A 22,991-nucleotide genomic window follows, 5' to 3' on the forward strand; every position below is an offset into this window, starting at 1 on the left:
TGTGTGTCTGCAGACTCTGATGGAGAGTGTGTGTCTGCAGACTCTGATGGAGTGTGTGTGTGTGTGTGTGTGTGTGTGTGCAGACTCTGATGGAGAGTGTGTGTCTGCAGACTCTGATGGAGTGTGTGTGTGTGTGTGTGTGTGTGTGTGTGTGTGCAGACTCTGATGGAGAGTGTGTGTTTGCAGACTCTGATTGTGTGTGTGTGTGTGTGTGTGTGTGTGTGTGTGTGTCTGTCTGTGTGTCTGCAGACTCTGATGGAGTGTGAGTGTGTGTGTGTGTGTGTGTGAGTGTGTGTGTCTGTCTGTGTGTCTGCAGACTCTGATGGGGAGTGTGTGTGTCTGCAGACTCTGATGGAGTGTGAGTGTGTGTGTGTGTGTGTGTGTGTGTGTGTGTGTGTGTGTGTGTGTGTGTGTGTCTGCAGACTTTGATGTAGAGTGTGTGTCTGCAGACTCTGATGGAGAGTGTGTGTCTGCAGACTCTGATGGGGAGTGTGTGTGTGTGTGTGTGTGTGTGTGTGTGTGTGTGTGTAGACTCTGATGGAGAGTGTGTGTTTGCAGACTCTGATGGTGTGTGTGTGTGTGTGTGTGTGTGTGTGTGTGTGTGTGTGTGTGTGTGTCTGTCTGTCTGTGTGTCTGCAGACTCTGATGGGGAGTGTGTGTCTGCAGACTCTGATGGAGTGTGTGTGTGTGTGTGTGTGTGTGTGTGTGTGTGTGTGTGTGTGTGTGTCTGCAGACTCTGATGGACAGTGTGTGTTTGCAGACTCTGATGGAGTGTAAGTAAGTAAGCTTTATTTCTATAGCACTTTTCACAGACAATGGAGTCACAAAGTGCTTCACAGAGTTAAAAATATACACATAACATAAATGCACATACAATACAAAATTACACATATACAGTATAGGTGCCACAATAAAAAAGAAAACATAAAACTAGTTAAAAGCTTGTCTAAAAAGATGTGTCTTTAGGTGCTTTTTAAAAATTTCTACAGAGTCCGAAGCTCTCAAGTCTAATGGAAGAGCGTTCCAGAGCCTTGGAGCCACCACGCAGAAAGCGCGATCACCTCTCGTTTTTAAACGTGTTCTAGGAACAGTTAAAAGATCTTGACCCGAAGACCTCAAAGAACGGCCTGAAGTGTAGGCATGAAGTATATCCTGGATATACGCCGGAGCTTGATTATGCAAGGCTCTAAAAGTAATGGTTAAAATTTTAAATTGCACTCTAAAACTAACTGGAAGCCAGTGAAGAGCCTTGAGTATAGGTTTAATGTGAGATCTTCTTTTGGTCTTTGTTAAAAGTCTAGCAGCAGCATTCTGAACTACTTGCAATTTGTCCATGGAGGATTTGTTTAAACAAGTGTACAGTACATTGCAGTAGTCAAGACGAGATGAAATAAAAGCATGAACAAGCATCTCCATCTCATTATTAGAAACTACAGATCTGATTTTAGCGATATTCCTGAGATGGAAAAAACAGGAATGAACCACAGATTTAACATGACTGTTAAAACACATAGATCTATCAAAAATGACACCTAGGTTTCGCACAGCATTACATTCTGAGGGTGATAGAGCCCCAATGGCCAGTTTAATCTTGGTTTAGCTGCAAAAAATTGTCTGCCATCCAATTGTTGATGGAGGCTAGGCAGTTATGCAACAATTACAGTTTGTCTAGCCTATCAGAGTTAAAAGAAAAATATAATTGAATATCATCTGCATAGCAGTGATATGATATTTCTCCAAAGTTACTAATAATCTTCCCGAGAGGAAGCATATACAGGCTGAACAACAGAGGGCCAAGCACAGACCCTTGGGGCACACCACAGGACAAAGGAGCAGAATCTGACATATATTTCCCTACGGACACCGAAAAACTCCTGTCGGAGAGATAGGAGGAAAACCAATCCAGAGCTGACCCAGTAATTCCCACAGTTTTTTTCAGTCTATCTATCAGAGTGCAGTGATCGACAGTGTCAAACGCTGCACTGAGGTCTAAGAGAACCAGCACAGAGCATTTACCCCCATCAGCAGCCATCAAAATATCATTTGAGACCCTAAGGAGGGCTGTTTCAGTTGAGTGTTTTTTTCGAAACCCAGACTGAAATTTGTCAAAAATATTGTGCGCATTTAAAACATTATTCAGCTGGTTCGCCACAACCTTTTCTAAAATTTTAGAAATAAATGGCAATTTGGAAATAGGCCTATAATTTTTAAAAGTAGCTGCATCAAGATTGTTCTTTTTCAAGATAGGCTGAACAACAGCATGTTTAAAACAATTAGGTACCTTGCCCAATTGAAGAGACAAATTTAAAATTGAGACCAAACATGGGCCAAGATGATTCATGGATTTTAAAAACAGAGATGCGGGTAAGATATCTACCGGGCTTTGTGAAGGTCTCATTGTGCCCACTAATTTAATTATTTCTTTCAGCGTAATGGGGCAGAAAGAGTCCAGTATTGAAGGTCTTTGATAATCAGTTAGACCTATATGATGGTTTGCTGATGGAACCAAGCTTGCTCTGACAGCTCTAACCTTATCCACAAAGTGAGACAAAAAGTGGTTGCAGTCACCATTTGAAAACACAGGGACAATACATGAGCCAGGAGAAACAATATTATTAATAGTTTCAAAGAGAGCCTTAGGTTTTTTCTTACATGCAGATATCAAATTAATAAAATAAGAGGCTCTAGCCTCTTTAATCATTTCATGCAAGTTAATAAAAAGATCTTTAAGATACACGCGATGGACTTGTAGCTGAGTCGCTTTCCATAAGCGCTCGGTTTTCCGGCAAACACGTCTTAAACTACGAATGGCTTCATTCATCTACGGTGATGTATTAACTGCTGCTATTTCTCTAGTTTTAAAAGGTGCCACTTTGTCCAACAGCAGGGTACAGTGATCATTAAAAGCCTGTGCACAGGTGTCTACATCGGTTGAAATAAGAACAGAGCTTGAATCAAAAGCGGCAGAAAATTTCTCAATAGCACGCTGAGTGATCAATCGTGAGCAGGTCTCTCGTTTAACAGGGAGAGGATCCTCATCACAAACAAGTTCAAATAAAATGCATTTGTGGTCACTAACAAGTACATCTTCAATACTGATGTTATTAATATTAACACCATGAGAAAAAACAAGATCGAGCGTATGCCCTTTGCTGTGCGTAGGGCCAGAGACATGCTGAATGAAATTAAACGATTCAGTAATATTTACAAATTCAGACGCAGTTTTACACAAAGGATCATCTACATGTATATTAAAATCGCCAGCAATAATCACTCTGTCAAGCTTAATAACAGATGACAGGAAGTCAGAAAACTCAGTAAGAAAAGTAGACACTGGTCCAGGTGGCCGGTAAACCACGATGCAGTAAACTGAATTAGAGCGACCAACCTTATGCTGCCTTCACGTGCTATGGAAAAGATGATATTTTCCACTTGTGAACTGGTATTTACCAGTGTGTTGTGTTCAAGTGCTTTTGTTGTCGTAATGTAGTACCCGCAAGGTCTGTGTCAGTAGAGTATCTTTTTTATCTTTACAAAAAAAAAAAAAAAAAAAAAAACGTAAATGTGGTGCTTTCTGATGATTAAAACATAATTAATAATTAAAAAAAAATAAAACATGACATAAAATGATTAAATATGAACCAAGGAAATTGCGGCGAAGTTGAAAATTGAGCGTTAACGCATTATATTACAATCGTTAATGACACAACATTGTATAGGCTACAAAAACTATCCGCTAACAGTATTCACGACTCTTGCGTTGCTCTCCGCCATTTTGAAAAGGTCAAAGGTTATCTCATCTCGGCAACTCGTGCATCAAAATATTCTACGAGTTGCCCAGTGGAAAATACCACATGAGGGGGTGTTCATGTGCATTTTCCATGTCGGCTTTTGGTATTTACCATAATTACCATAGCACGTGAAGGCACCATAAGTCATCTGCAGTTCAAACGAAGAGTACGCGTCAGCTCTCATTGACTGGCAGATAAAACGCTTTTTAAAAACCACAGCAAGGCCTCCACCCCGACCAGTGAGTCTTGGCGAGCTAATAAATTCACAGTCCATCGGGCAAAGCTCATTCAGGTGATAATATTCCATATCCCGTTGCCAAGTCTCCGTAAGCAACAAGAAGTCCATGGCTTTGGACGTAAATAAATCGCTGAGTAGGAGAGATTTGTTTGCAATTGAACGCGCATTTATAAGGCCCATCCTGAGCGGTGCAGGAACAACCGAAGCGGTGCAACAGGCTCGTGTCAGCGACCTCAAATGCTCCGAGCACACACCGCGTCCAGATGTGACGTCGAAACTTCTCCGGTACCCTGGAACCAGAACCATAGGGACATCAGGGAAACCGAAAGAAGGCATGAAGGTCTGGAGTCATAGTTGAAAATCCTCAATTTGAAAAGTTTTTTCAAATGAGTCTGTCTCCCTGCCCTTTTTCCTCGCTTTCTCCTCCGTTTAATTATAGATCGTATTAGGCCCTCTCCATGTCGCGTGCAGTCAGATCCAGTCGGACGCGCGAATGGGGCTGCGTCAATACCATTCCAGATAACGTTATATCCATTATATCCGTTGCTGCGCTCCACCAAGGAAGATCGGATTAGCAGCAGTGTTTGGCGATCATACACCCATGCAGTTGACACAACTTTTGTTGACAAACTTAGTAGTAGTATGGCACAAAAGACAAACAAAATAACTCGGGACAAACATCCAGCCGCGGAGGCAAAGCCAAACACAGGCGCCATCGGACAGCAGTCCGAGTGTGTGTGTGTGTGTGTGTGTGCAGATTCTGATGGAGAGTGTGTGTTTGCAGACTCTGATGGTGTGTGTGTGTTTGCAGACTTTGATGGAGAGTGTGTGTCTGCAGACTCTGATAGAGAGTGTGTGTCTGTCTGATGGTGTGTGTGTGTGTGTGTGTGTGTGTGTTTGCAGACTCTGATGGAGAGTGTGTGTCTGCAGACTCTGATGGAGTGTGTGTGTGTGTGTGTGTGTGTGTGTGTGTGTGTGTGCAGACTCTGGTGGAGTGTGTGTGTCTGCAGATTCTGATGGAGTGAGTGTGTGTGTGTGTGTGTGTGTGTGTGTGTGTGCAGACTCTGGTGGAGAGTGTGTGTCTGCAGACTCTGATGGAGTGTGTGTGTGTGTGTGTGTGTGTGTGTGTGTGTGTGTGTGTGTGTGTGTGTGTGTGTGTGTGTGTGTGCAGACTCTGATGGAGAGTGTGTGTCTGCAGATTCAGATGGGGTGTGTGTGTGTTTGCAGACTCTGATGGAGAGTGTGTGTCTGCAGACTCTGATGGAGTGTGTGTGTGTGTGTGTGTGTGTGTGTGTGTGTGTGTGTGTGTGTGTGTGTGCAGACTCTGATGGAGTGTGTGTGTCTGCAGACTGATGGAGAGTGTGTGTGTGTCTGCAGACTCTGATGGAGAGTGTGTGTGTGTCTGCAGACTCTGATGGAGTGTGTGTGTGTGCAGACTCTGATGGAGTGTGTGTGTGTGCAGACTCTGATGGAGAGTGTGTGTGTGTCTGCAGACTCTGATGGGGAGTGTGTGTGTGCAGACTCTGATGGGGAGTGTGTGTTTGCAGACTTTGATGGAGAGTGTGTGTGTGCAGACTCTGATGGAGTGTGTGTGTGTGCAGACTCTGATGGAGAGTGTGTGTGTGTCTGCAGACTCTGATGGGGAGTGTGTGTGTGCAGACTCTGATGGGGAGTGTGTGTTTGCAGACTTTGATGGAGAGTGTGTGTGTGCAGACTCTGATGGGGAGTGTGTGTTTGCAGACTTTGATGGAGAGTGTGTGTCTGCAGACTCTGATGGAGTGTGTGTGTGTGTGTGTGTGTGTGTGTGTGTGTGTTTGTGTTTGTGTGTGTGTGCAAACTCTGAGGTCACGCTAGTGTTGGAGAAGCAGCAGATTTTTGGGAGCCCTTTGTCATCAAAAGAGAAGTCTCCTGTTATGATTCCCAGTCCAAAAGATGAGGAAACGAGTGCCTCAAGACTGAAAACCTCTGGACAGGCTGTGTCCAGTGAGCCATCCATTGGGAATCCTTTCAGCATCCCAACAAGTAAGCTATCTTCTGTGCCCATAGTTTATGATTAAAACTGTTTAGACCTCTTAGTTAAGATCAGGGATGTCCAACCCTGTTCTCAGAGGGGTACCGCCCTGTAGTTTTAGTTCCAACCCTGCTCCCTGCAATTTTTCAAGTAGTTCTAAAGATAATGATTAGCTGGTTTAGGTGTGTTTAATCAAGGTTGGAGCTAAACGCATCCCTAGTTTATATTCTAGTTGTTTGGTTTCCTGGTTTATTTACAAGTTCATGATCTTATTGGGCACTGTTCATTGGTGTATGTTTTCCCTAGAAAAAAAAAAAAAAAGGTCCTTGCAATCTGTCACCTCTGAAATGTCTCCTTTACAGCTGATGTCATTAAGCCCATGTTTCTGTCGTATAGAGACTGATTTTCACCATCCACTCAGTAACTGAGATAAAATCAAGTCCCTGACAAGAATAACAAAAAAATCTTTAACACGTAACTTTGTTTTAGGTTTGGATTTTAGGCTTTTTTTGGAGCTGCACATCAGCCACCCAGTTTGAAGCCCCAGGTATTTCAGGTCACAGTTTACTGTGGCACAACGAGTTCTCACTGACTGGCATGAGCCGGGAGACCTGACCTTGGCTGAATGATGTGATAACTTAAACATTGTTTCCTTGGCCTCAATCAAAATGTTTGCATGGTCTGAAACTGGCTAACCTTTAGCTGTTTGTTTGAAACTTTAGCAGAATTTACAATTAAAGTGGACCAGTGGCTTCAAAGTCCTTAAAGTATTCAGCAGGGAGTGTCTTGTAAAGTTATTTTCCCATCTTGAAATGACACCAACAGGTGTGGTTACTGGGATGTGGTGTTGCAAGGTTTTTTTGTCTCGGCTATATATTGTACGAGTAGCAGACGCTTTCCAACATTGTGGATGGCTGCTTCTGTTGATGTAGTAAATAACAAAGAGCTGTTTGGCCTATCTGGATTTCAGTTAGGATGTGGTTAATTTTTTTCTGTCTTAAACGCAGTGGTCAAAATACATGACAGGGGTGCATTATTTCTCTCTAAATTGTAATCATATACATTTTTATCAATAGAATTTACATTAAAACAGACGTGGCACATTTTTCTGACACACTACAGAGATCAGACTCGGTGTAGAGGAGACAAAAAACTGGTCCGGTTCTTTGGGCGAGCTGGTTCTTTTTGTCACGGTAGACGTATTCTCTGTTCCTTTTAGTCTCGTGTTTATGTTGTTGTGTGAGCGCGTGTGTAGTGGGTGTGAGTGCGTGTGTAGTGGGTGTGAGTGTATGACATCACCTGATCCACTCCAGCTGATCATCATCACTTCACCAGCTGCAAGCAATTCACCCTTCTATAAATACTTACCGTTGTTGTATCATCCTTGTCAGATCGTTTGTTGATGTCCTCCGTATGGTGTTCTGGTGTCCTGTTCCTGCCTCGTGTTCCTGTTCCAGTTTTCTCCGTGGATTTCGTCTGTCTTCTCACCATCACCGTCACAGCACTTCATCACGGATTCTGACCATCTTGTCCCTGCGTCACCCATCTTCCACCTGCTTGTACTGTTGACTTTGTTCCCTCATTTAATAAATACTTGCACTTGCTTCCTGTCTCATCGAGTCATTATGACACTTTTGGACAGTTCCTTTCATTCACCTGTTCTTTTACGTCCTTGCGTAATGACTTCAATTCTATCATCCCGGCTGATGAAAATGCATTCAAACGCGTTCAAATAAAGTAATTTGTAATCATAACTTCAGTTAAATATTTAATAATTATAGCCATCATCATCAAGTTTCTTACATTTAACATTTAGTAAAAGCACCCAATACAGGCACTGATGTACAAACGTGGATGTTTTACAAGCCTAAAGATATAAAGTGAATATAGTCATCAACTTTTTACAGAAACCAGGACCCAGCTCATAAAGCTTAAAATATAATGTGCATAATAGTAAATGACAAAATTAATTTACATGTTTTGACTGAAGAGTTGTTGCATGTTCATCATGTTAAAATGTTTAATGAAACTAGTTAAAACTAAATAAACGTACAATTTCGCCAAATTCGCCCCCTCATTCAAGACCTTGGTTCACCTGTGCTTATAGTAGTGTTGTAGTACTCGAGATCGGTCTTGGTCTTGGTCTTGGTCTTGGTCTCGGTTTAGGTGGTCTTGACTACAACACTAGCTTATTGTATCAGCACAGCATCAGTTGTACGAAAGAAACCGTTTGGTTCAGACGGTGCTATCGTTCATGCTCAGTATTTGCAGCTCATCTGTTCTCAGTATCGAATGTGTCCGAAAGAAACCGTTTGTGCACTGATGACTCGAGAACTGTTTACTCGAGAACCGCTGTAGCTGTACGTTTGATTCGAGAACTGTTGACTCGAGAACTGCTGGACCTGTACTACTAGTGTTGTTACGATACTATAATTTCTAACTTCGATACGATACCTTGAAAAATATCGATATTCGATACCATTTTCGATACCACGGAGAAAAAAACTGCCACAATATTAAGGTTTTTTTATTTTTTATTTAAAGCTAAATATAACAAGTCTAGAACATGACAATGAGGTATATTTTACATGAACAAAAATGTTCTGAGGTAGTGCACTTGTTCAAAAGCATAAATGCTGGTTAATACATTAACGTTATTTGAACGTGCATGCATAACGCGAAAACAATGCTCACTGGATCGACATGAAGTCAAGTCACCTTTATTTATATAGTGCTTTTAACAGTACAGATTGTGTCAAAGCACTTAACAGTATAAAATTGGAGGATAGAGTCAGTAATGTATAATAATATTAAACATTCACTTTTCAGTTAAAGGCATTTCATTATTGAATTCTGAGATGTCATTGTCTAGCTCAGTTTAATTTAATGGTTCGAAAACGTGAGGTGCACAGCACTTACCATCACACAGAACGAGCAGTGTGCTGCGTTTTTTATGTTGCTAAGCAACCACTGAAACAGCTGTCCTGTCAGTCAAGTAAATGTCAAATCCGCCTTTTATTAACTTTATTTACTTTCTGTTAACATTGTGGTAGTTACGGTTCGTGAAGTCGTTAAGCTCCTGGTAACCCGCGAGAGCACCACAAGTTTATCCTCATCATCGCACTCTCCGGGTGTTCAAGCTAAGCTTTCATCACTAAAACGGAAGGCCCGCGAGGCGCAGCAGGCGCATAAACAGCGCGCAGAACGCTCGCTGGAAACCAATTGAAAATAGGCGCCTCTCTCTGCAAAAAAAATGCGTCAAGTCTGATTGGCCCCATTCACTTCACTTTTGCTATTTAACCAGAGCGAATGAGACGAGTGCACGTGTGGTGTTTGTCAACGCGCCTTTGGGGAGAAGTGAAAGTGACAGCTTGGCTAGTATCGATACTTCGGGAAATTAGTATTGGTACCGTTCAGATATTTCAGTATCGATATTTATCAAAATATCGATATTTTTGACAACACTATCCTGTACGTTCGATTCGAGAACTGTTTACTTGAGAACTGCTGGACCTGTACGTTCGATTCGAGAACTGTTGGCTCGAGAACCGCTGTACCTGTACGTTCGATTCGAGAACTGTTGACTCGAGAACCGCTGTACCTGTACGTTCGATTCGAGAACTGTTGACTCGAGAACCGCTGAACCTGTACTTTCGATTCGAGAACTGTTGACTCGAGAACCGCTGTACCTGTACGATCGATTCGAGAACTGTTGACTCGAGAACCGCTGAACCTGTACTTTCGATTCGAGAACTGTTGACTCGAGAACCGCTGTACCTGTACGTTCGATTCGAGAACTGTTGACTCGAGAACCGCTGTACCTGTATGTTCGATTCGAGAACTGTTGACTCGAGAACCGCTGAACCTGTACTTTCGATTCGAGAACTGTTTACTCGAGAACTGCTGGACCTGTACGTTCGATTCGAGAACTGTTGGCTCGAGAACCGCTGTACCTGTACGTTCGATTCGAGAACTGTTGACTCGAGAACCGCTGTACCTGTACGTTCGATTCGAGAACTGTTGACTCGAGAACCACTGGACCTGTACGTTCGATTCGAGAACTGTTGACTCGAGAACCACTGGACCTGTACGTTCGATTCGAGAACTGTTGACTCGAACCACTGGACCTGTACGTTCGATTCGAGAACTGTTGGCTCAAGAACCGCTGTACCTGTACGTTCGATTCGAGAACTGTTGACTCGAGAACCGCTGTACCTGTACGTTCGATTCGAGAACTGTTGACTCGAGAACCGCTGAACCTGTACTTTCGATTCGAGAACTGTTGACTCGAGAACCGCTGTACCTGTACGTTCGATTCGAGAACTGTTGACTCGAGAACCGCTGTACCTGTACGTTCGATTCGAGAACTGTTGACTCGAGAACCGCTGAACCTGTACTTTCGATTCGAGAACTGTTTACTTGAGAACTGCTGGACCTGTACGTTCGATTCGAGAACTGTTGGCTCGAGAACCGCTGTACCTGTACGTTCGATTCGAGAACTGTTGACTCGAGAACCGCTGTACCTGTACGTTCGATTCGAGAACTGTTGACTCGAGAACCGCTGAACCTGTACTTTCGATTCGAGAACTGTTGACTCGAGAACCGCTGTACCTGTACGTTCGATTCGAGAACTGTTGACTCGAGAACCGCTGTACCTGTACATTCGATTCGAGAACTGTTGACTCCAGAACCGCTGAACCTGTACTTTCGATTCGAGAACTGTTGACTCGAGAACCGCTGTACCTGTACGTTCGATTCGAGAACTGTTGACTCGAGAACCGCTGGACCTGTACTTTCGTTTCGAGAACTGTTGACTCGAGAACCGCTGTACCTGTATTTTCGATTCGAGAACTGTTGACTCGAGAACCGCTGTACCTGTACGTTCGATTCGAGAACTGTTGACTCGAGAACCGCTGGACCTGTACGTTCGATTCGAGAACTGTTGACTCGAGAACCACTGGACCTGTACTTTTGATTCGAGAACTGTTGACTCGAGAACCACTGGACCTGTACGTTCGATTCGAGAACTGTTGACTCGAGAACCGCTGTACCTGTACGTTCGATTCGAGAACTGTTGACTCGAGAACCGCTGTACCTGTACGTTCGATTCGAGAACTGTTGACTCGAGAACCGCTGTACCTGTACGTTCGATTCGAGAACTGTTGACTCGAGAACCGCTGGACCTGTACATTCGATTCGAGAACTGTTGACTTGAGAACCACTGGACCTGTACTTTTGATTCGAGAACTGTTGACTCGAGAACCACTGGACCTGTACGTTCGATTCGAGAACTGTTGACTCGAGAACCGCTGTACCTGTACGTTCGATTCGAGAACTGTTGACTCGAGAACCACTGGACCTGTACGTTCGATTCGAGAACTGTTGACTCGAGAACCACTGGACCTGTACGTTCGATTCGAGAACTGTTGACTCGAGAACCGCTGTACCTGTACGTTCGATTCGAGAACTGTTGACTCGAGAACCGCTGTACCTGTACGTTCGATTCGAGAACTGTTGACTCGAGAACCACTGGACCTGTACTTTTGATTCGAGAACTGTTGACTCGAGAACCACTGGACCTGTACGTTCGATTCGAGAACTGTTGACTCGAGAACCGCTGTACCTGTACGTTCGATTCGAGAACTGTTGACTCGAGAACCGCTGGACCTGTACATTCGATTCGAGAACTGTTGACTTGAGAACCACTGGACCTGTACTTTTGATTCGAGAACTGTTGACTCGAGAACCGCTGGACCTGTACGTTCGATTCTTTCTGATTTGGTGAACTGGATCACTAAAAAGAACCGGTTCAAAACAATTATCCGTGCACGAACTGGATGTCACTAATTGAAGGTTAAAATTAACTGATTTGTATACAAACACATTACACACAAGGAGGGTTTTTTTTATAATAAAAAGTTATCATGCTAACTTTATAATTACAGAAATTATGTTTCTACTTCAATTTGTTTTTTGAAATATAAACATTGAAATGTTGGTTTTAAATTAAATTTAAGGATTTATTCAAAAACATTTTATTTTCTGTTGTTAATGTGACGTTACGTGGCATTGTTCTCCAGCTGTTTTATTGATGTCTTCCGAGGTTGAAACACTGATTGATGGATTACATGAGATTGATTTCAGTAAATTGTTCTGTAACTTTCAACATTCTTTCTGATGTTGACTGATGTATTTGTTTGCTGCTGTAATGGGAAGCGTCGACACAATGTTCTGTTCATCCACTGAAAACAGCGTAGACTAAAAGATCAATTAAAATCGAGAAATATATATATTTTTATTTTTACCCAGCCCTGTTGTTTGGGAAGTTCTTCTCAATGCTATTTGAAGTTTCTCCAAGCTGCTTTACTTTCACTGTCCAGTTCATGCCATATCTCTCTGTAATTAACAGAGGAATAATGCAGGTACCTATTGTGTAATTTTGTCAGTGAAGAGTAACTGGATTTCATAGGATTGAAGCTGTCTGGCGATGAGATGTTTGTGCAGAACAGGACAGAAGGCCTTCAGTTACGCCTGGGCTGTGCTTGTGAACACAGTTGAGTGTTTCTGAAGGTGATGATACACAGGGCAAACAAAAACTTATTAGTGTGGACATGGCCTCCACTGACCAGGAGTCATCTTCTATACTCTTTCATCTTGATTCATCTCATGAATCAAGAGTCATCATACTCTTGATTCATCTTGATCCTGAATCAAGTTCAGGACAAACTTCAAACTTCTCGCTTCTTGACTTGTACCTTCTGAACACACTTGTTAGCAGTTAGCACACTCAGTTCCCAACATATGCTCAGATGGCAAACGGAAAACTGAAATATACTTTTGGCTTTAAGTACTAGTTGGATGTTGTGAGTCTTCTAACCAGCTAACAAATCGTGTGTGGGTCTGCATGCTATGGTGAGTGAGATTTGACTTCACTAAACCTGTCGTTGCTTCCTACCTCATTCTTATGCTGTAGTTTACGTGTAGCTCTGGTGACGTACACAGGTCTTCTCCAATCAGCTCCCGCTCATCTGCATACTTGAGAGCCACGCCCACATCTCAACATCCAATCAACAAGCAGTGCATAGAACCAAGCACCGCCCTACTTTTTTTTTTTTTTTTCTAATAATCTGATCAAATTTGACGTTCATCACAATATGGAAGAACAGATCTGATGCTGCTTCCGTTACATCGTGACGTTAAATGGCAGCAGTGGCTGTTGATGCCTTGATTTAGTTTATGATTCAGAGTTGAATGTAATTGAGCAGTGAAGAAAACATTTATGGATTACATTTCTGGTTGGATGCTCTTTTTTTCACACAGTCTGATCAGGAGCATGAGTGTTTGCATGTGTGTGTCTTTATTATTGATCTAATGTTTGGTGTGAAATGTGTCGTCACTGCAGACGCTAGATGAGACGTATGAGGGGTTTTGTGGCGTCTGTTACATGCTCTTCAGTTTCAGATTTGTAAAAGACTTGCTTCTGAAAGCTTCAGTCGTGTTGTCTTGAACATCTGTTGTTGCATTAGCTGAAATTATTATTTTTCTTATTCTTTTTGACACAGTTTCGTCTGGGTCAGAACAGAAGAATGCTCCGGACGTGTGTGATGAAGATGATGATGTTGAGATTATATTTGAACGTAAGCCGACGAGAGAGCAGGCAGAACTGGCCGCCCGACTGATGCTTCCTCCTGCGTTCTTCTGTTACAAAAACCTCCCAGGATACGTCAGTGATGATGACAATGATGGTAAGATCTAAACTGTATTGAAGCAGTGTTTCCCCTATACATTTTTCCAGCAGCGGTGCTGTTACGTGCTGGAGGTTGTTACCAAGTCGTGCGCGGGGGGGTCCGGGGGCATGCATCCCCGGAAGATTTTTTTTTTTAAATAACCCCTTAAACCATGACTTCTGGCAAGTTTTGTGGATAGAAATGGACATTTTGAGACAAACAAATTTGACATACTATCAACAGAAGGCATGATTATTGCAGCACGTACCTTGAACTGGTCAGAAACAGGATTAGGACAGGATTATTCATGTTTTTCTTTTGTGTTAATTTTCAGCTATAAGGTAGGAATTGATCGTGGAAAAAAAGGAAACGGCACAACCCAGAAAAAGATTTACAATTTATTTATTTAAAATTTGATCTTAATGGCAAAGGCCACACCCAATCTGTGAGCACTTAATTTTTCTAGGCTTTTCATAGAAGATCTCTAAGGCTCTTAGGTAATTAAATGCTACTGTGGGGGGGCCATTAATGCTGACCCGCATGCACGTGGCCAGATGCTGTCCTTGTAGCCTATTCCTTAGGTCTGTCTTCACCTAGAAATAAAGCAAATACAAACACTGCATGAAGAGATTTCAGTGTGCCTGGAGCTGTAAGAATACAGAAATCACGTCAATATGTCTTAATGAATGAATAATGGATCTGATTAAAATCACCCTATTCAGTGTGGAAAAGTCACGCTCACAGTTCACACTGGAGATTGGTATGCTGAGGGCGATGGCAGCCAGTTTACTTAATCCAGGGTAGAGCTGTCCCCACTCATCGAATTGTGCCGCAAGCTTCTACATCATTTTTTGCTGGTCCATGTCCTGGAAGAATATTGCATACAAATTACATAACACACTTAGTAACCTTCACAGCTTGTTGTCAGAAAGGTGATCACTTTTATGTACATACTTGGAATGCTCCACACAGGATGTGTTGCCTGAAAGAAGCCCATTCTTGCTGCACCTGGTGGTTGTCTATCTGAAATTTCTCAGAGAGCAAGGTCAGGTTTGACACATTTTCAGCTTCATCCCCTCTGGCTGCCTGAGGCCCAAGAACATGAAAGCGCTCAATAGGTCCAGATTAGAAAAGCGCCGGTCCAGGCTGTCAATTAAGGCATCCAGATATGGTTCCATTACCTAAAGATGACAAACAAAAGTAAGCTCATTTGTTTGTCTTAGAGAGGAAATCAGTGATCATGGTGAAAGATTGCCCATAATTTGCCATTTAGTCCAAATATAAGCAAAGCAAACTGACTCCTCCCTTAAGTACTTTGACAGCTCAAGTCCTCCCCATTTTTCCCTTCCTCCCATTTCCCTTTTCTCCAAACTCAACAACAACTGTGCAACAACACCACAGCATTTCAAACACTTACCTGGCTCCTGAATCTGGACCAGAGCTGTTCTCTGCTGGACATTTCTTCAAGTCCTCTCCCTCTCCGGTCCCTCTCCTCCTTGTGGACAATGCTGAAGGCAGACAGTCTTGCTGGATCATCCAGGTCTTGATTTAGCTGGGACAGGAATGGCCCAGGAGGTTGAATGTCTCCATCTTTAATCTTCCTCAGAGCAGCCACTGTCACAGGAACCTAATAAAAAGACAGGGATTAAATGTGGTAAATGCAGCAGAGAGCTTCTGAAATATCCTATTAAAATAAATTCTTACCAGGTATTTCAGTGTCAGAAAATTTACTTTTTCCTTCTGGAACAATTTGGACAGGCAGCTTAGGTGTGGCAGCACACTGCTTGCAGGTAGACTGCTGCCACAAACCTGTATGTTGCCAGGAAGGAATACAGCCCCTTGGCTGGCTCATAAGTTGTGTTACAATTTAATTTAGCATATGCTCTTATCCAAATCAACCTACAATTGGTGATGCAAGTATTGTTTTACTTTCAGCAAAACTTGCCTTGACTTTCAAATCATCGATGCCCAAGGTCTGCCCTGCCATCTTCAGAGCAGCAGTCCTATTGGCGCTGTTGCGGAAATACAGGTGGAGCTTCTGCAGGTGGTCCCTAAATGTTCCCATGTAGGGTACCGATGTTGACGCATCCTTGCATGACAGGGCAAGCCGATGGGCAGCACAGGCAACAGACACCAGCCAGGGGAAAGCATCCCCAATTTGCTTGGCTACACCATTCACTCTCCCTGTTTGGAGACACCATTAGTTATACACCACAATATCTGTTAACTCACACTGAAACAGCCTTTGAACATGTGTGCATACCAGTCATGACAGCAGCTCCATCTGTTCCCAACCCATACAATTTTGTGGTGGGAATTCCTTTTTTAAAAAGGACACCTTTGATGGCTGCCACTATGGTATTTGCTTTGCCATGAGGGACACTAATCATGTCAGGAAATTGACTGAAGACCTGCCCTTCTACATCTGTGTATCTAATGAAGACAGGAAATCTTGATGTAAAAAAAGAAAGAAATGGTAGCGTTTCATATTTGCAAAAAATAAAAATGTCTTACTCAAACTTGCCTCACGTGTAGATCTAACTGTCGACTGACAGAAATGTCAGTGGTTTCGTCAACTTACAATCCAATTGCTACAGATTGATTGATATCGTTGAGGATTGGTTCCTCCACCACTCTGTTTATTACATCTAACATCTCGTCTATAATTCTGTGATGTATAGTTATGTCACGAAACTGCTCCGAGACACGAAGGTAGATCCAAATGCAGCTTTATTTAAGAGGCAATCCAAACACGTAATCCAAATAACAGGCAGTGGGTCAAAACACAGGTAGGCAGTCCAAACAAACAAACAAAAACAAAACAAGACAGGCAGGGGTCAGAGACAAGAGAGTAATCCAAGGAACAGGCAAGAAATCCGAAAACCAAGAAACAAGAAAACCAGGAAAAACGCTCAGAGTTGCAGTGTGACACTAAACAAAACTTCGCAGTGTGTGAATGAGTGAACATGGTATAAATAGGCTGAGATGGTGACGAGACACAGGTGAAGAGACACAGGTGAATGCAATCAGAAATGATGAGTCTGGGCAGTGAGTTATGGGAAATGTAGTTAGTGAGTGAAACATGATAGTCTGGTGTGGAGTGCCCTCTGGTGGCATTCAAGGGCACTCCAGCTGGTGACCGTTAACATAGCCCCCCCTCAAAGGAGCGGCTTCCAGACGCTCTAAACTTGTCCAGGAGGGAGGTGAAGTGGAGGCGGACCCGGGGACGGGATGGAGGGCCAGGCCCGTGGAGCGGAAGAGGACCTGGAGACTGTGGCAAGACGGGAGGCCAGGGCGAAGCAGGCAGTGCAGGCGACCAGGGCGGATCAGGCTTTGCAGGCGACCAGGGCGGATCAGGCTGTGCAGGCGACCAGGGCGAAGCAGGCTGTGCAGGCGACCAGGGCGGATCAGGCTGTGCAGGCGACCAGGGCGGATCAGGCTGTGCAGGCGACCAGGGCGGAGCAGGCAGTGCAGGCGACCAGGGCGGAGCAGGCAGTGCAGGCGACCAGGGCGGAGCAGGCAGTGCAGGCGGCCAGGGCGGATCAGGCTTTGCAGGCGGCCAGGGCGGATCAGGCTTTGCAGGCGACCAGGGCGGATCAGGCTGTGCAGGCGACCAGGGCGGATCAGGCTGTGCAGGCGACCAGGGCGGATCAGGCTGTGCAGGCGACCAGGGCGGATCAGGCTGTGCAGGCGACCAGGGCGGATCAGGCTGTGCAGGCGACCAGGGCGGATCAGGCTGTGCAGGCGACCAGGGCGGAGCAGGCAGTGCAGGCGACCAGGGCGGAGCAGGCAGTGCAGGCGACCAGGGCGGAGCAGGCAGTGCAGGCGGCCAGGGCGGAGACGACCCTTCAGGCGACCAGGGCGGAGACGACCCTTCAGGCGGCCAGGGCGGAGACGACCCTTCAGGCGGCCAGGGCGGAGACGACCCTTCAGGCGGCCAGGGCGGAGACGACCCTTCAGGCGGCCATGGCACAGGAACAGACACTGGTTCAGGAACAGGAACAGACACCGGCTCAGGGACAGGAACAGACACCACGGCAGCGGCCATCTCTGCTGAAGGCTCAGGTTCAGGCGTGTCGACAGCCATCTCTGCTGAAGGCTCAGGTTCAGGCGTGGCAGCGGCCATCTCTGCTGAGGGCTCAGGTTCAGGCGTGTCAGTAGCCATCTTGTCCTGAGACACTGGCTCGGCGGCGGCCATCTTGTACGGAGACACTGGCTCGGCGGCGGCCATCTTGTCCTGAGACACTGGCTCGGCGGCGGCCATCTTGTACGGACACACTGGCTCGGCGGCGGCCATCTTGTACGGACACACTGGCTCGGCGGCGGCCATCTTGTCCGAAGACACAGGCGTGGAGTCGGCCATCTTGTCCGAAGACACAGGCGTGGAGTCGGCCATCTTGTCCGAAGACACAGGCGTGGAGTCGGCCATCTTGTCCGAAGACACAGGCGCGGGAAGAGGAAGAGGAACAGATTCAAGCTCAGTCTCTGGATTGGCAGAAGTGACGTGAATCTCAGTCTCTGGATCGGCAGAAGTGACGACGTGAAGCTCTGGCTCTGGCTCGGCAGGACTGACGTGAAGCTCTGGCTCTGGATCAGGATCAGCACGCTCTGAGCTTGATGGGACCAGCGGCGGCGAGGGCTTTGAGCTGGGTAGGACCAGCGATGAAGAGGGCTTTGAGCTGGACAGGACCAGCGATGAAGAGGGCTCTGAGCTGGACGGGACCAGCGATGAAGAGGGCTCTGAGCTGGACGGGACCAGCGGTGAAGAGGGCTCTGAGCTGGACGGGACCAGCAGTGAAGAGGGCTCTGAGCTGGACGGGACCAGCGGTGAAGAGGGCTCTGAGCTGGACGGGACCAGCGGTGAAGAGGGCTCTGTGCAGGACGGGACCAGCGGTGAAGGCTCTAGCTTGGCGGGCATGACGCTCTCAGTCTCAGGGGCGGTGGGCATGACGCATTCTGCCTTGGCTTCGGCAGATCTGGCGTGAAGTGCGGGCTCGGCTGGACTGGCGTGAAGTGCAGGCTCGGCTGGACTGGCGTGAAGTGCAGGCTCGGCTGGACTGGCGTGAAGTGACTTAGACTCGGCAGACGCCAAACTCACAGAAAAAGTTGAGCCGCTCAGCTGCAGGGCCAAGTCAATATAATGTTTCAGAGTCCAGCTAGGGTTATGCAGTGGCATAAAGGAGCTGAGCGGCTCGGATAGCCCTCCACGAAAAAATATCATCAGGCATACCTCATCCATAGAAGTCAGGTGAGCAAGCTCCAAGAAGTCAACAACATAATTTTCAATGGCTTGATCTCCTTGACAGAGACGCATAATCTTGACTGCTGGATTCATGATGGTTCTCAGCTGCTGGATCTTGGTGCGGCAAAGTTTTCTGTCACGAAACTGCTCCGAGACACGAAGGTAGATCCAAATGCAGCTTTATTTAAGAGGCAATCCAAACACGTAATCCAAATAACAGGCAGTGGGTCAAAACACAGGTAGGCAGTCCAAACAAACAAACAAAAACAAAACAAGACAGGCAGGGGTCAGAGACAAGAGAGTAATCCAAGGAACAGGCAAGAAATCCGAAAACCAAGAAACAAGAAACAAGAAAACCAGGAAAAACGCTCAGAGTTGCAGTGTGACACTAAACAAAACTTTGCAGTGTGTGAATGAGTGAACATGGTATAAATAGGCTGAGATGGTGACGAGACACAGGTGAAGAGACACAGGTGAATGCAATCAGAAATGATGAGTCTGGGCAGTGAGTTATGGGAAATGTAGTTAGTGAGTGAAACATGATAGTCTGGTGTGGAGTGCCCTCTGGTGGCATTCAAGGGCACTCCAGCTGGTGACCATTACAAGTTAGTTGTTTTCCCAATCTGAAAAGTTCAAATCAAATATTAATATATTAAAAATAATGTTTATGTTAAATGTTGAATATAGTGCCAAAATGTATGTTTTACCTTGAGCTTTTTGAAATAATCACACCCCAAACACTGCAAAATCCAACAAAGCTGGATAATTGGTGTGATGTGCCTGCTCTCGTTTGATGGTGTAATAGAGGCACTTAAATCCCCCTATTACAGCCTCATGCTCAAGCACCACCACGGGTTCAAAGGCAACCAGTACTGAGTTTGTTCCTGTGGGAAGTTTTATGTATCTGCATCATCATTCACAATCAATTTTAAACTATTAAGCAACCACTAAACTATACAACCAAACAAAATGTATATTGACAAAACCATTGCATAAATGCATAAATTAATAAAAATTAATGTCAATATATTATTGTTAACTAGCTTTAAAATGCCAACAGGCCATTTACACAGGATCTTACCTTGTATCAGAGAGGAGTGAGATTTTACACTCTCCTGGTGGTGTTGAGGTGCTTGTCCAGGTAGTCAACTCGATAAAGCTGGCATCCAATTTCGATAAACGGCCTCTTTCCCACACCTCTTTTGGGTGCCTTCTTGTGCTGCCGACACAAGCGACAGAACATTCCTACAGGCAACAAAAGATTTATTATATTTTCTCTCAAAAGTACAAATATGGTGGATAATTCAGGTTATGTTGAATAATCAGCATGACTGTGTACATGGTACAACCAAGGCTTGAATCTGGAGATATCAACCCAGTTAGGGTCCCATCCAGACCGCCTGTGTCGTCCTGTAGTTGTTGTTGTCCCTGGTCGTTCTCCTTGGTCCTGTCCATCCACCTCTCCTCGCACCTCCTCTTGCTCATGTCCTACCACTACAACTACTCTCTCCTGCTCTCTTGTAGTCTCTCCTTGGTCCTGTACTCTAACCTTTCCTCGGTCATCTCGCTCATGTCCTACCAATGCAGTCTCTCTCTCTTGCTCTCTTGGAGTCTCTCCCTCGAGGTCTCTTTCCTCCCTCAACTGCACTTCTGATCTTTTTTTTCTGTAACACACTTTAGCACTTAGATACATCATCATGTAACCAGTACTTTTTTTTTTTATCCTGTAGACATTTTGAACATTAAAATCCAAATGAAACTTTTCATTAGTTTTAAAAGGTGACTAGCTTGCATAGCCTATTTTACTTCACTAACCTCCAGGGATACTATTTTATGATTTTGAAAGAAGTTATGCTCATCAAGCCTGCATTTATTTAATCAAAAATACAGAAAAAAACGGTAGCCTAATATTGTGAAATGTTCTTTTTAACTTTTTATTAAAGTATTCTTTAAAAAAAAAAAAGAGCATCATATATTATATTAGAATGAATTCTGAAGGATGATGTGACACTGAAGCCCCACAAAATGACAAATCCCCCCCCCCCCCGCACGTGCTAACCTCAGCTCCTTGATTTCTCGAGAAAATTGATTTCTCTGATCTAACGTTACATATGTGCATTTTAAGATGTTAATGAAGGCTACAAATTATATTTTAATTCTCAACATGTACACATTCATTATTAATCTTGTGCCTAACATGATGAAAATGGCTTTGTTAATGTCCCCTCACAATGACAGTAAACTAATTAGTCACGTTACATAGGCCTATTTTCAGTTCAAAATGGCGAAATTCGACAAAAGTATATTCGTTTGCCTGATTATTTTTGTCATTCGTTTCACATTTATGACCTAAAAAAGCTGTCAAATATGAAATGTTTAGTTTAGCTACTTACATCTTATCTCGCACTTGACCGTAAACTGAATCGTCAGTTGATCGCTCTGCTCAAATTCGCGCTCAGCAGCTTCTTTGAACATAAAGCCCGCCTACTTTGATTTGATTGGTCATCTCAAAATATTCTGACATTGACGAGCAATGACGGACCAATGAGACTCAGATGAACACACACAAACACACACACACACACAGCCTCTGTTTCTGAAGTGCGCTCTGCGTGCTCGGCGCCGCTGCGGATTGAAGATCGCGCTGAATCTGATTACAAGACTGAAGCGCGAACATTATTTCAGATAGCCCTTCGGACAGGCCGGTTATGCATTTTGGTAGCCCGACTGGAAAAACACAATAGCCCCGGGACGTCGGACTATCGATCCTCGTCGGACTACTTTCTTGTCAACAAGTGGATTCATCGCATAAGCAATGTGGTGATATTACTGATCATGTGAAGATTTTGCTGCGCCGCTGCTTAATACATTGTAGGGGAAACACTGATTGACACATGTTTGAAGCTGCAGATGCTCTGAGAACAGATCAGAACTTCCAGGGTCTGTGCTTCTGTTTAATTAGAAGCTGTGAATACTGTTAAAGTTTGACTAACTCTGAAAGAATGATTGTAGATCAGTGTGCAGTTGTCTGGGCCTTAATCGTGCTTCACGTGTGTTTTCTCTCTGTGTCGCACAGATGAAGATTTTGAAACCGCAGTGAGGAATCTGAACGGAAAGCTGTATCCGGATGGAGCTGACGGGTCGTCGGATCACGGTAGGTTTTTTCCAGCTGTGGTGGCAAGCCTATTTCACCTCTGGGTGATTTCCACAGGAGTAGGGTAGGGGGTGTCACCTCTGGGTCATTTCCACAGGGGTAGGGTAGGGGGTGTCACCTCTGGGTGATTTCCACAGGGGTAGGGGATGTCACCTATGGGTGATTTCCACAGGGGTAGGGGGTGTCACCTCTGGGTGATTTCCACAGGGGTAGGGTAGGGGGTGTCACCTCTGGGTGATTTCCACAGGGGTAGGGTAGGGGGTGTCACCTCTGGGTGATTTCCACAGGGGTAGGGGATGTCACCTATGGGTGATTTCCACAGGGGTAGGGGGTGTCACCTCTGGGTGATTTCCACAGGGGTAGGGGTGATTTTCCACAGGGGTAGGGGGTGTCACCTCTGGGTGATTTTCTACAGGGGTAGGGGGTGTCACCTCTGGGTGATTTCCACAGGGGTAGGGGGTGTCACCTCTGGGTGATTTCCACAGGGGTAGGGGGTGTCACCTATGGCTGATTTCCACAGGGGTAGGGGACGTCACCTATGGCTGATTTCCACAGCGGTAGGGGGTGTCACCTATGGCTGATTTCCACAGGGGTAGGGGGTGTCACCTCTGGCTGATTTCCACAGGGGTAGGGGGTGTCACCTCTGGGTGATTTCCACAGGGGTAGGGGTGTCACCTATGGCTGATTTCCACAGGGGTAGGGGGTGTCACCTATGGCTGATTTCCACAGGGGTAGGGGGTGTCACCTATGGGTGATTTCCATAGGGGTAGGGTAGGGGGTGTCACCTATGGGTGATTTCCACAGGGGTAGGGGGTGTCACCTATGACT

At 45.0% G+C, this 22,991-nt stretch overlaps 1 protein-coding gene across 4 annotated transcripts in view; it reads left to right on the top strand.

Moving 5' to 3' along the window:
* LOC307164937 (E3 SUMO-protein ligase RanBP2-like) overlaps positions 1-22,991 on the top strand; it is a 73,381-nt gene that overhangs the window by 23,050 nt on the left and 27,340 nt on the right. For 2 of the 4 annotated variants that reach the window (XM_079882158.1, XM_079882159.1), the window contains exons 6-8: positions 5,884-6,051; positions 13,603-13,785; positions 22,086-22,163. In XM_079882158.1, the coding sequence (XP_079738284.1) occupies positions 5,884-6,051; positions 13,603-13,785; positions 22,086-22,163 (429 nt within the window). The remainder of the gene's footprint in view (positions 1-5,883; positions 6,052-13,602; positions 13,786-22,085; positions 22,164-22,991) is intronic. The other 2 variants (XM_079882160.1, XM_079882161.1) reach the window with 1 other exon arrangement.

This window comes from Squalius cephalus, assembly GCF_949319135.1.
Source record: "Squalius cephalus genome assembly, chromosome: 9".
Classification (NCBI taxonomy): Eukaryota; Metazoa; Chordata; class Actinopteri; order Cypriniformes; family Leuciscidae; genus Squalius; species Squalius cephalus.